The sequence below is a fragment of the Centroberyx affinis genome, unplaced genomic scaffold, assembly GCF_046629955.1.
Source record: "Centroberyx affinis isolate AG114_WGS23_722 - 3 ecotype Tasmania unplaced genomic scaffold, CSIRO-AGI_Caff_v1 ptg004101l_1, whole genome shotgun sequence".
Lineage (NCBI taxonomy): Eukaryota > Metazoa > Chordata > Actinopteri > Beryciformes > Berycidae > Centroberyx > Centroberyx affinis.
The window spans coordinates 80,861-95,000 of NW_027281880.1; the positions used below are offsets into that span (position 1 = coordinate 80,861).

Consider the following 14,140-nt stretch of genomic DNA (forward strand, 5'->3'; position numbering starts at 1 on the left):
GCTGACTCACACACTTTAGACAGCATTAGACACATTTTTTTAGGTTAAAGCAACAAAACTAAAACAGATGAGAAACAATGACTTTAATGCTGAACTCTGTATCTCAATTACCCCACTAATCCCAGTACCAGAGTAATAATAATAATAATAATAATAATAATAAACTTTATTTGTATAGCACCTTTCATACAAGAAATGCAGCTCAAAGTGCTTTACAACAAAGAAATTACATGCTCCAAATGCTTCACATAAAACTTGATGAGAATAGGGAAAATAAGATAAATATGAGAATAGAATACATAGAATGCATCTTCATGTGAAAATAGACATAGAATGAGCATAAAAACAGGGATAGAATGCCATAATTCATGTAAAATAAGATGGAGATCTTGATAATAATAGTAAAAATATGATACAAATGAGGAATGCATAACATAAGATGGAAAATAAAACCCACTGAATAATAATAGTAAAAATAAAGTACAAAAATAGAGTACATAGAATGCATAAAAAGAGTTTCAGGCCTGTATTAGGAAAGTCAGAGCTAGTTAAAGGCTTAAGTGAAGAGATAAGTTTTTAGCTTTCTTTTAAAAGTACTGGGATAAGTCTTTTAAAGTGTAAGTAAAAAGCACTGTTCATTTGCTTACTAGGTATTATGAATTCCATGTACTTTTTAACAGGGTGGATACTAAAGACTTCTCGTTCTCTCGTAATTTCTTCCTTTCTCAGTATTTAAAATTTTGAAGAAAATCTGCTCCCTGAATTGATAGTGACTTGACTCCAGCTTTGACAAAAAACAGACTCTAAAGTCCTTATCTACACTCTCTATTCACATATAAAAGACAGGCTTTTCAAACCAAGTCGCCCAGAACAGTCTTACATCCACATTTTCCATTTCTGTTTGGAGAGAGTGTTCCACGACAAAGAAAACAAAGAAGAGCAGCCGCCTGCCTCTCCATACCTAAAAAGGGCAGGAAAAGAAGCCCTTTGACGTAAAAAGGGGCACCTGCATATAAATGCGGGCTACAGTATATTATTTATCTCTCTCTCTCCCTCACACACACACACACACACACACACACACACACAGAGAGCCTGAGGGCAGGCCAGGGAGAGAGGCCAGACTATTCCAGGTGGGCACTGCTCCTGAGGCTTGGCTCAGAGATGAGAGGAGAGAGAGGATAAGAGCAGACTGTCTACTACTGTCTGACTGTGTGTGTGTGTGTGTGTGTGTGTGTGTGTGTGTGTGTGTGTGTGTGTGTGAGTGTGCATTCATGCGCACACCTGTTTATTTCAATATCGATCGCGGTTACTCACTCATGTTCAGTCTGTGAGCTGGAAATAATTCCCCGATAATAATTTGTCTCCATCTGTGGCACAATGCGAATGTAGTACACATACACACTTCCACTCATCTGTGACAAGCCCCTTTCCCAATATTATAATGGAGTGGGATGATTAGACAAAAGGAAAGGAGTCTGATATATCTTCTAATGACACCTGGAAACAGAAGTCATAGCTCAGTTCATAACGAGTTGCTCTGATAAAGAAGAAACAAGCACAGGAGTTACCCCACTTTGAACAACAAGGCATATCACAATGCTTGCAATGCTAGCCAATATGCTCAACAGCAGTAAGACTGTAGTCAAACAGATTGCTGTTGTAATTTATTGGGCTCATTACTAGTGATGCACAGATATATCGGTTGAATATCGGAAATGGCCGATTTTTGCATTGTTGGCTACAAGCGGCTCATCGGCCGATAAGATTAAATCCACCGATGGCAGTGGCCGATACTCATTAACATATATTGCGTCACTAATCTGTTCCAAAGATGAGATTAAAAAAGGCATTTTTGGTTATGTGAAAGAATGTTACAATAAAAGATGTTCCTTAAATCTGTATGTTCATTTGCTTTCTATTTATTTAGTTCAATTTCAAAAAGGGCATTTTTGGTTATGTGAAAGTGGTTACAATAAAAGCTGATCCTTAAATCTATATTCATTGCAAAGTATAATGAAGGGCAGAATATAGATTATTTTGGCAGGGCACAAATGGGTCAATATGAAACAAAATATCGGCGGGCTATCGGTATTGGCCGATTGTGGCATTTGAAAAATCGGCTATCGGTATCGGCCCAAAACTTCCATATCGGTGCATCCCTAATCATTACATTTAAAGTGGCAGTCTGTTGGTGCCTCTGACGGCTCATTACTTTTTCTAATTCTAGTAGCTCTGAGCAATTTAATTTGAAAATAGGCTAATAGCTATAGTATGCTAGCTAGATTTAAATATAGGCTCGTAGCAGACCTGGGTCAGCCAGTATTTTAAATACATTCTATGGTTTGTTTTCATCAATTTAGGGTCCAGAAATTTTCGACCATCATGAGAAAGTGTCAGACAATCAGAGAAAGTCAATTTAGCATACTTTTCTGTGAATAGCAACTTTAAACAAACTAGTTAACTAGCTACTAGCTTCTTTTGCATACAGGCTAAGTTAAATATTATGTAGTTCCATTATATAATGTGTTGACAGTTCTTTGTATATTGCAAACAATCTGCTGTAAACTATTTTGTAGTATACAGTATGCAGTGTTCAGAGTTAACTACATTTCATACTGCAATATGGACCCTGTTCACAGCAGCCATTTTGACGTGTCATAGCAGGGTAAACACAGGTGTAACTACTGTATTTCCTCTAATATTGGCCCAGGCCTTTATTTACCTCAGCTCCAGAGGGGACCAGGCCTTTATTGGAAGCAGGCTTATATTAGAGACAGGCCTTTATTTCTAATTCCCTCTGTTTGATAAGTATATTTGTTCATATTTTAGTACGAAGCCTCCTTGTTTTCTGATCTGCTTCTGTTGGGGTTTGTTAGGTAGACATTTAATTGACTACCGACCTCTATTAGAGGAAATACGGTAATAACATTAATGATGGTTCCATTCCATTTAGGTGTTCCACAGCCATTCCAATGAGCCAGAGTGCACAATAAAAGGCCCCCGGCACTGGAACACCTAAATGGAATGGAACCATACCATTAATGTTATTAGATACACCTGCGTTTACCCTGCTATGACACATCAAAATGGCTGCTGTGAAAAGGGTCTATAGCACAGCAACACGCCGAGAAGTGAGCGCTAGCCAATGGTGAGTGAGCATGCTGACAAATGCATGAGCTCTAGCCAATGGCGGGACATCATGCTGAGAGGCGCAGGGAGGACCCAAATGCCTGAGTAATTGCATCGTTCACTCATTCGTTCAGTTTCCGTCTGTCACCTTTACCGCTCTCATCCTCTTTTCCTTTCGTTGCATTTTGCTGGAAACTGCAGCTAGTAGTCTTGGGTATGTACAGAGGATGATTTGAAGGTGGGTGAAGAAAAATGCTGTCCTTTTAGGTACAAATAATTACAGTGAACTGCAATTTACTGTAGTCTGTAAACTGTAGATATTAGTATTTTAGAAACAGTTCATGTTGTCTATGGGCATAGTCATTGGCATTTTTTTTTTTTGTCATTTAAGTTTTTTATTACATTTTTCACACAGAAATAATGAAACAGATAAAGCTAACTATGGAAACATAAGCACAAACAAAAACAGACATAAAATGAAAATAATAATAATACAAAAAAGTAAATAAATAATATAAGTCAATCAAAGCATCCAGTCAAGACAACACCTATAAATCCCTACCTCCCTACTCACAAAAACTTGGTGTATTCCATTAATACAACATAATAGAATATGTAGCATAAGTCCCCACCTTAGCCCACGAAAAACTCAACACTCTAAGATGTTACATCCTTAATATACTGTATATGAGGAAGTGATTCCAGGCCACATTAGATTTCCCTTTGAGATCATTCACTCTGGCAATCATATCCTCAAAAGAGGCAGTTTCAGTCATTAGCCTCAGCCAATCCGTCCACTCCGGACGGTGTGGAGACTTCCAGTTCCATAAAATGAGCCTAGCTGCTGTGATAAAGCCTGCTAAGGCTAGCCCAAACTCTGCTTTATGGGCATTTTTATTAACAATTTGATTTAAAATTGTTATTTTTGTTGTTGTTGTTATAGGAAGATGATGAGGAAGACAGTTTGTTTCTGCATTATTCATAAGTGAAAGAGAGACCATGTCAGGATTACACACATATTCACTGTTGAACTCTGAAGTTCTCCTATTATAAACAAATCTTTTGACCCAGCTAGCCATTTGTTTATCTCACCTACTTGTATGTTCCAAACCCAGCTGCTCCACCAAAGTGTCAGTTTTGTTTAACTGAAACACAATATTTTTTTTCTCCTGGTGAGATTTCACTTTATGTTGTACCATTCCACGCATTATAAATATTATCCTAAACACTAGGGCTGAACGATTTTGAAAAAATATCTAATTGCGATTATTTTGACTAATATTGCAACTGCGATATGATTTGCGATATTAGAGGGAATGATCATTTTTACATCATTATTCTCATTTTCATTGAAAAACCTATTAAAATGATTATGGTGTGATTTTTGCGGGGATCTGTACCAAACAAAGATGTTTTCTTAAGTCTGTAGAATATGATGTGTAGGCCAGGACATCTCTGCAGCACCACAATATTTCATTTAAAATGGTATTTTGACACACATTTCACCTTTAACAAATATTGCGCCTCCTGGAATTTGGAAATTGCAGTAGGCCATATTGCGATTTCGATAAAATTTCGATTAATTGTTCAGCCCTACTAAACACTATAAAATGCTAAAGTCTCACAGGCTAAAGTAGAAGCGGCTCCAACTTTCCCCATGAGCAGCTTACACCTGTCTAATCCCTTCACACGGAGACAACGGTAAGGAGGAGGAATTCGTGGCAAACGGCTGGCTTTTGGACAGGTAAGACGAAAAAGGAGAAGAGAAACAAGAGGAGCACGAGCTAATGAGAGAGACAGAGCGACGGAGTGAGAAAACAGAGAGAAAGAAGAGCTTGTGACAGACTGACAGGGATGAAAGAGTAGACACTGGAGTGCCGCCTACAGCTCCTCCAGCCATATCTGTAGAGGCACAGTCGATTCAAATACACAGCAAAGAGTGAAGAGGGTAAAGCATAGTGGATGAGGGTGTGTGTGTGTGTGTGTGTGTGTGTGTGTGTGCGCTTGGGGGCTGAAAGACACTGACAGATTGTACGGCCCTGCAGCTTCTCAAGAGGAGCCAAACCATCAGTCAGAGACCTTCTCTGCAAACATACACACACACACACACACACACACAGAGACAAAGCCCACTGAGAACTCAATGAGAGAGCTAGAGGGGAATTTAAACAAACTCCTGAAGAAGAGAGATACGCATTAAGTGTTTAACAGAGAGTTTACTGCTACAGGCCTTGGGCTCCGTTCGGAATACCGATGAAATCCCCACCTACGGATCGTTCTCCCGTGCGTTTCGGACCGGATTCTCTGGCGTTCCACTTTCACAGACAGGCCCGGATCAAAGACGCCGCCCACAGTCAAGACGGCCAGACACATAAATAAACGCTAAAAACAGCCTCGACTTGGATGCGTTTCACTGAATCCGGGGAGGGAATAGAGTCGATAGCGTGTGTTTCGGGACAGTGAGCTGAAGTCGGTTGACTCATCTAGACCGTAATAGTAGATTTCACATCAAAAGATCGATAGAAGGGACAAAGAACAGTCAGCTTTTTGATGGGAGGCGAGCAGCCTTCATGTCGGGACAATGACACCCTGCAGCTAGAGAGCTCACAAAACACAATGCCTACACTTTTTGACAGCATCATGTGGAAAGCTGAGCACAGAAAGATCCTCAAGTCACATAATATCTCAGGGTTTCAATGAGCAATTTATTTAACTAAGATCTGAAGATGTGGGAATGAAAATCGATCATGAAGTTGACACTGAACATAAATGACTATGAGAGAAAATCCTACACAGGTTATATTTTATATAAGCATTGGATTCAATTGGATTTAATTGAAACCTCGGAGGTTAAAATTAGGGCTGGGCGATATGGACAAAATCAAATATCACGATATTTTGACCAAATACCTCGATATCGATATTGCGACAATATTGTAGGGATGACTATTGGTGCTTTCACAAAATATTTACACAATGAGATTTTTGATAAATATTCATCAGTAATGTGGATATAATGACTAAGTGGGTGAAGGCAAATAATAGAATATCTTGTCTCATATCACGATATCGATATAATATCGATATATTGCCCAGCCCTAATTAAAATCCCCTGCTGACCTATGGCACGGTGACCTGGAATCTATATGAGGTGAGAAGGGAGAGAGGGAAAAAGAGGGATGGAGGAAGAGAGAGGGAGGGGGGGAGAGAGAAAGAGAGAGACAGGGATGAGGAGAGAGATAGAGGAAGAAAGGTAAAGCAGGTGAGAAGGGGTAAGCTGGATTGGAGAGAGAGAGAGAGAGAGAAGGGGAGGATGAGAGTGTGAGCGCCGAACGAGAGGCTTAAAAAGGAGAGGAGAGGAAGAGGAGGAGAGCAAAGGTGATCTGTGGGAGTAATCTGGCTCAGCGGACGGGGAGAGAAGAGGAGGATAAGAGGTAGGTTGCCAGGGAAAGACGTACAAGGGTTTACAGGGATTCTGCCTCCAGTGTAGGCTTGGGACGATATTCGGTAGTATTGAGTATCGCGATATTTTGTGAATATCGTGATATTTCATGAATATCGCGATATTTCATGAATCTTGTGATATTTCCCGCAATATCCACCTATCAACCTACAATCTCCTAGTGGTAAGATAGTAAAAAAAAAAAAAAAGAAATCATACTTGAAGTGAAAAAAATTTACGTTTTTGTCAAATTTATATCGAAATATCGCGATATTCATGAAATATCGCGATATTTCGTGAATCTTGTGATATTTCCTGCGATATCCACCTATCAAGCTACAATCTGCTAGTGGTAAGATAGTAAAAAAACAAAAATAGTCATACTTAAAGTGAAAAAAATTGTACGTTTTTGTCAAATTTATATCGTATTTCGCGATATTTTGGCGGGACAGTATCGCGATATTAAAATTGCCCAAGCCTATTCCAGTCTGGAAAAAAACAGAGACAGATAGAGAAAGAGCTAATCTACACCAGTGGTTCTCAACGTGGGGTCCGGGGACCACCAGGGGTCCCTGAGGGGGTTCCAGGGGGTTCCAGGGGGTCCCCGGAAAATTGTGTTAAAAAGTGTTAAACTTCAACATTACTTCATTTACACAAAGTTAACACAATTAGAGAATGTAGAAGAATGAGTATTTTGATCATAGTTTCTCTGTTATCTCTCTATCAACAATACAGATAGTCATGGAATTCTGGACAAAATCATATCTAACAATAAAAATATTCTCAGATTTGGGTCCAAGAGACACTCTCTCATCAAATGGGGGTCCGTGGCCCTAATGTGGACTAAATTGTTATGAAAAAGGTTGAGAACCACTGATCTACACTCCCTCACCTCATGTCTAAGAGACTTTTTCCCCCCCAAAAATCAAACATAAATTTGAGAGCAAATGACTCTCAGAAACCATATGCAAGACCATATCTAATCTAGCAGGTGTCTAATCCCTCCCAGGTCAGAAGAGAGAGGAGACGGATAGAAAGCAGATGCAGAGCCAGCTAAACAAACAGCTCATGAACCAACAGCCCCCGTAACACTGGAAACACGTGAAAAAAATTATCTATCATGTGACGTCATCTGAAGCGTGGTCCACTGGGATTGTTCTTTATGGGTCTCTTTTACCCCCCCCAGTAAGCCTATAAATCAGTTTTCAAGCAACCGATCAATCAGGTAAACGGCCCCTCGGGGCATCGTATCGACCGGGGCCGCTGTAAGTATTTCCTGGACCCGGGACAAGACGTGATGTTATGTGCTTTTATGACTTTGGGGGGGGGGGGGGGGGGGGAAATAAGCGCTATTCATTGTTCTTCTCAGTGGGAATCGGCAGTCCAGATAGGTCCAATGCTGGTTTACAGTCCGTTTCCACACGCAATCACAATCCTATTTAAATAATACTAATAACAACTTGAATCATAGTATTTGCTTTGTGTATGTGATTGTGTGTGTGGGGGGTGTGACTATATAATGTTTTTTTGTGATATTTTATGGCATTTTTTATAGTAAGGGACTTCTGCTGCTGAATGAATGTAGAGCAGGATTGGGCAATTATTCTCCATGGAAAGCCAAATGACTAATCTGTCACAGGCTGCTGATACAATCTGGATACAATCTTCCATTTTTAATATCTAGAATGAAAGCTTGTGTCCTAATATTCGACTGATTATTTAAAGAGCAACTGAAAAGCAACCACATCCTACCATCAAACAGAGAAGGGACTTGAGAGACTAGAGAAGGGCTGGGCGATATATTTGTTTTTCTTTCAATATCAATATACTAGAATTTATAACCTCCTCCTCTCCTTGTCTCCTCTCCTCTCCTCTCTCCTCTCCTCGTCTCTCCTCTCCTCTCCTTTTCTCCTCCTCTCCTCTCCTTGTCTCCTCTCCTGCTCTCCTCTCCTTGTCTCATCTCCTGCTCTCTTCTCCTCTCCTCCTCTCCTCTCCTTGTCTCCTCTCCTCCTCTCCTTGTCTCCTCCTCTCCTTGTCTCCTCTCCTGCTCTCCTTTCCTCTCCTTGTCTCCTCTCCTGCTCTCCTTTCCTCTCCTTTCGTCTCCTCCTCTCCTCTCCTTGTTTCCTCTCCTCTCCTCATCTCCTCTCCTTTCGTCTCCTCCTCTCCTCTCCTCTCTTCTCATTGTCTCCTCTCCTCCTCTTCTCTCCTTTCATCTCTTCCTCTCCTCTCCTCTCTCCTCGTCTCCTCTCCTCTCTTTTCCTCTCCTTGTCTCCTCTCCTCTCATTGTCTCCTCTCCTCTCCTCCTCTCCTCCTCTCCTTGTCTCCTCTCCTCTCCTCTCCTCTCCTTGTCTCCTCTCCTCCTCTCCACAAACACACAAACCGCTCTCCAATTATAGTAGTGGGATATCACAATATGGCTTATCTATGCAACATCACATGTTAAATAATCAAATTGATATTCATTGCACTGAAGTGCATTTTGTCAGAGATTTGAAATAAAATTAGCTCGTAGCAGAATTATGTATCACGCTATACAATATCTTCATATCATCACAATACAATTCCACTGAAAGACGATAACGATAATATTGAATTATCTCCCAGCCCTACCTAGTAGTATGTGTTTTTTTTTTGCATATTTCGCAAACAACAGTGAATAGTTAGTAAACCGTCTAGGAATAATAATACAGCTAACACAGCTTTTCCTCTCAATGCTATTTGCACACTACCTAGAAAAATGTCTCCATACTTAAATTGGATATATATTTATATTGATTTTCTTGGATAAAACCAGCAGCACCACAGCCTACATCTCTCTCTTTGAAGCCGTCTAACTTCACATGTGAGTGGTTATCGACAAGCAGAGGGGCAAAAATACAACATTTATTCTATATATGTCAAGTTATGATACACTTTTACATTGAAGGTTCACTGCATTTTCAAGTTTGTAAGGGAATTTTCCAGTTGTGGTAGATCTGGTGGGCTGGACCGTCTAGCTCAAGTCTGATGGAGAGGAAACACTGGTGAGGAGCAAATGATGGTGATAGTGATAATGATAGTAGTTGGATCGGTGATGGAAGCCACAGTGCACATCTGCATTGTGTTATTGCGCTAATGGTTTTGAATATGGATGTGGTGGCGGTGGCAGTGATAATGGTGCTGGTGAAGATAATGATAGTTGTTTCATTGCTGGTGACGCTGCTAATAGCTGCCATCTGTGCTGTATTGTGGCACAGATTCAGTTCCATATAAAAAAAAAAAAAAACAGCAGCTTGTTAACCAGCCATATAATTGCACTGTAACCACACACACACACAGAGCTACCACTGTATTAAGCTCACTCTACTCATAATATCACCCACGCAAAACACACACACACACATATACTGTACACTACAGTACATACATACACAATAAATCTACTGGGATGACAAGAACACACATGCATGTTGATCAGGGGAAGTCTCGTGAAGGAGGAAAAAATTGTATATTGTTGTTTGGTGAAAAACTCGTATTTCCAAAATGTCTAAGAAAAGCAGCCTTGTTTTTTTTTTAGTTTTTCCAATTGGTTTCAAAAGGATTTTGTCATCAATTTTCTGAGCCCATAGGACCATGTGATCTTTCAACTCGGGTTAGGGTTTCGACAAAATTAGAGTTACAAGGTTTTCATTTGACAGCGATGAAAAGGAGAGGAGGTTTGGAAATCAATTTTTACCACTGTGAACAAAGTATTAGATGTTGAATTGGTAAAAGACCCTCTAATAGCAATTCTTGGGATGTAATTCACAGTAGGAAAAGGATGTATCTCTTACAAATATTATTAACAGCAGCAATTTTATTTTTTATTTTTTGATAAATAATATGGATATTTTCCTATGTATACTGGACTGAATATGTATGTCTATGTAAGGTGAACTTGTATATAACCCATGTTTAGTTTTGTTTTGATATGTTTGTGTTATTTACGTTATTAGGTTATTTTCAGTATTGTTATTATTATTATTTCAATTTGTTATTTTCATATTTCATATCATATTTGATATTTTCATGTTGAATTGTTCAGATATATAAAACTCTACAAAAATTGTAACCCCTTGTAAAGGAAACTGTCAAGCTATGCTGAAATATTTTTGATGTAAAAGGGGATGTGAGAAATAACCAAATAAAAAATACGTTTCAAAAAAAAAAAGAAAAGGAGAGGAGGTGTATTGACAATAAAAGGAAGTGTGCGACATATTTAATTGGCTGGGGTTGGGACCTACAAGTGGGTTGGGTCCCAAAATGATTGTGTTTTTTTTCACTTTAGTTCCCACAGAAATCGTGTCGGAAGCCGGTCTTACCTTGGCGGGAATGCGGGCTGTCAGGAGGTAGGCTCGATGAGACGCCAGGGCCTGAGACACACAGAGAGAAAACACAAACACTAATGAGCACGTAGCTGTAAATATACACTCTGTATGACAAGAACACAGAGCGCTCTCCTGACTGATGAGAGATGAAAAGCCTCGTGACTCCCGAACATCTCCGTCACCATGAAAAGAGAGGGAAATAACAAGAGGAAAGACGACAAGGGAGCAGCATTCCTCCACTCGAAAAAAAACAGTCAAACAGACTTTCATTACAGATTTCATTTAGAGAGGTGGTGGAAGAACAAGTGCCTGGCCTTTAAATTTCACACTTCAAACAAAAAAAAAAAAGACAGGGGAGCCTCTTACATGTAGCTGAAATCCAGTGGGAAGTAACTAAGTACATTTACTCAAGTACTGTACTTAAGTACAATTTTGAGGTACGTGTACTTTACTTGAGTATTTCCATTTTATGCTACTTTGTACTTATACTCCACTACATTTCAGAGGGAAATATTGTACTTTTTACTCCATTACATTTAATTCACAGCTATAGTTACTAGTTACTTTTCAGATCAATATTTTATATTTAAAACATTTGATCATCTTTATAAAATAACTATAAAATAGCATTGTTATAGATTAGACTACCGAAAAGTATAGCTAAATTGTTAAGATTAGCTTCACTTCTTCTTCTTGACAACTTTAAAATGCTGCTTACATGTACACGTATGCCAGTAAATCAGTATTAATATTCCAATAATTTATGAAAAACATAACTCTCTAAATGGGGACAGTTTGCATAATGAGTACTTTCACTTTGACACTAAGTACATTTTGCTGCCAATACTTATGTACTTTTACTTAAGTAAGATTTTGAATGCAGGACTTTTACTTGTAATGGAGTATCTTTACATTGTTGTATTGCTACTTTTACTTAAGTAAAAGATCTCAATACTTCTTCCACCACTGCTGAAATCTCCAGTCGGTAATGAGGAGGCAGATTTTTTTTTTTTTTTTTTTTACCGGAGCACCCGCTGTGTGAATGAAGCCGTTACAGGTCAGTGTGGTGAGGTTTCTTGTTTGCGTCGGCCCTGCCCGCTGAGCGAACTGGACACCGACTGCCACTGTTTATTAGCTGTAGCCGCTCGGTGAGAGGAGAGGAGAAGAGGAGAGGAGGAGAGGAGGAGAGGAGGAGAGGAGACTCAACCGGAATGCATAAACTTGACATTCCGATCTAGATAAACAGCCCTGAAAGGTCACTCGGCTTGGTTTTCCTTCAGACGGCTCCCACAGAATGCGTGATACTGTTTCTAGGCATGACTTGCACAACCCCGTGTGACTCAGAAAGCCCGTGTGCCAGCCATGACAAAGACGTCAACAACATTCCAGCGCTGTGTGTGTTCCACAATCCAAACCTTTGAGTCTCGGCCATATTGAGACATTCATGACCGTGACGATGCAAAATTCTGTGGTATAGACATTTTTTTGGCGTAGCAAATAGGCTTGGGCCGATATCGCGATATTTTGTGACGATCGTGATATTTTCTGTGGTATCGATACATTACACCAAATGTCCATTGTTTCCTCCAATGCTTGAATAGTAAGATCAGATGTCTAGGCTATAAATAATAATAATAATAATAACAATGATTTCTATAAGAAGAAATAAAATAAAATTTAAAAGAAAAAAAAACACGAAAAAAAAACTCATAGACACTATATATTAAGGCTGGGCGATATGGTTGAAATCAATATCACGATAATCATAAGGATTTTTCTCGATATCGATATATATCACGATATGGTTCATGTATGCAAAATCACGTTAAATAATCAAATTAATGTTCATCTCATTGAAGCGAATGGTAACGTTAGGTGTGATGTCAAACAAAACTGAAATATTCAAATAATATTCCTACCATACCTCATTTTTTCAGAGTTTTTAAGTAAACTTTGCTTCTCATCATCAATTTAGACAGCAGAAATGTGTGTCACGATATCAAAATATCTTCATATCATCACGATATGATTCCACTGAAAGACGATAAACGATAATATCGAATTATCGCCCAGCCCTAGTATATATCGATATCTATATATCACTATATCGGAATATTTTGGCGGGACATCATCGCGATATTACATTTTGGATATCGCCCAAGCCTAGTACCAAAGTAGATTATCATAATGCACTATGAAATACTATATCCAGTATAATTCTAAGCTAGGAAAAGAGAGGAAAAAAGGCTGAACTTTAAAGCCAACACACACAGAATGGGTTTTTCCGCCTTAAGTTCACACAGTGCGAGGTTTAAAAGCTGAGGTCATGTGCGGGACAGTTTCTCGGGGCCGGTGCTTCAGGCGGGATGACACTAACTGTGCAGGGTGCTGTCTTTCCCTCCACTGGGTTATCCTCCTGTCAAGAAAAAATATCCCAACACACCGAGAAGACCGACCTTTAAAGCAATTACAGTTAGAGTCACACTGTATCTTCTTTAAAACAAAACACAGCTGCTCGCCCTGAAATCTGGCTCATGACGTGTGTGACATGTCATCTGTTTCTTTCCCATCTTTGCATACTATCAAATAAAGCTGGAATGCCATAAAAATCCATAAAAATCCACCTAAAAACACACATAGACACACAAAAAACATATTATTGAACTGACTAAGTCTTTAAAAGCAGAACTGGTATTCTTTTATAGAAATAAGGCATGTATTACCCAGAATTGTGTGTGTGTGTGTGTGTGTTTCAGCCTAAGCAGTTATCCTGTTTCCTTTACCAGCATAGATTACCACCCAAAGCAGTAATCAAATTATGAGCCACTGCACAAAATTCAGCACATTCTAGAGTAAAACGCCTTTGTGCTCTAAGTCCCATGATCCTTAGTCAAATTTGATCTGGGCTTTCCTGAGAAAGACACACAAAGAGCTTCCTCCCTTTGACGGTGACTACCTGCCACTTCAACAACAAAATTCAAACTAGGTTAATCTCGACTTCCCGTTTATTTTGTTGCCTGGCAACATCCCGCTGAGGATGAAATGTAGCCTAATGTATGGCCTAATGTTGTTGTTTTCTTCATTAATATAATTTTGGTGTTAAAATGTCAACTAGCTATCTAATCTCTGTTTAATCTCTGTTTCTCTTTTGCTCCACTTCAAACAGTGTAGGCTAAATTATAGAAAAAAAAATCATTATGACTCCTGACGTTTCTCATAC

The 14,140-nt window shown here is 39.2% G+C and overlaps 1 protein-coding gene across 1 annotated transcript in view; it reads right to left on the reverse strand.

Annotated features, from left to right (window-relative positions):
- Window positions 1–14,140, reverse strand: part of LOC139663712 (F-actin-uncapping protein LRRC16A-like) — a 123,146-nt gene that overhangs the window by 69,823 nt on the left and 39,183 nt on the right. Inside the window, exon 3 of the mRNA XM_071542430.1 lies at window positions 10,915–10,965. Coding sequence (XP_071398531.1) covers window positions 10,915–10,965 — 51 coding nt within the window. The remainder of the gene's footprint in view (window positions 1–10,914; window positions 10,966–14,140) is intronic.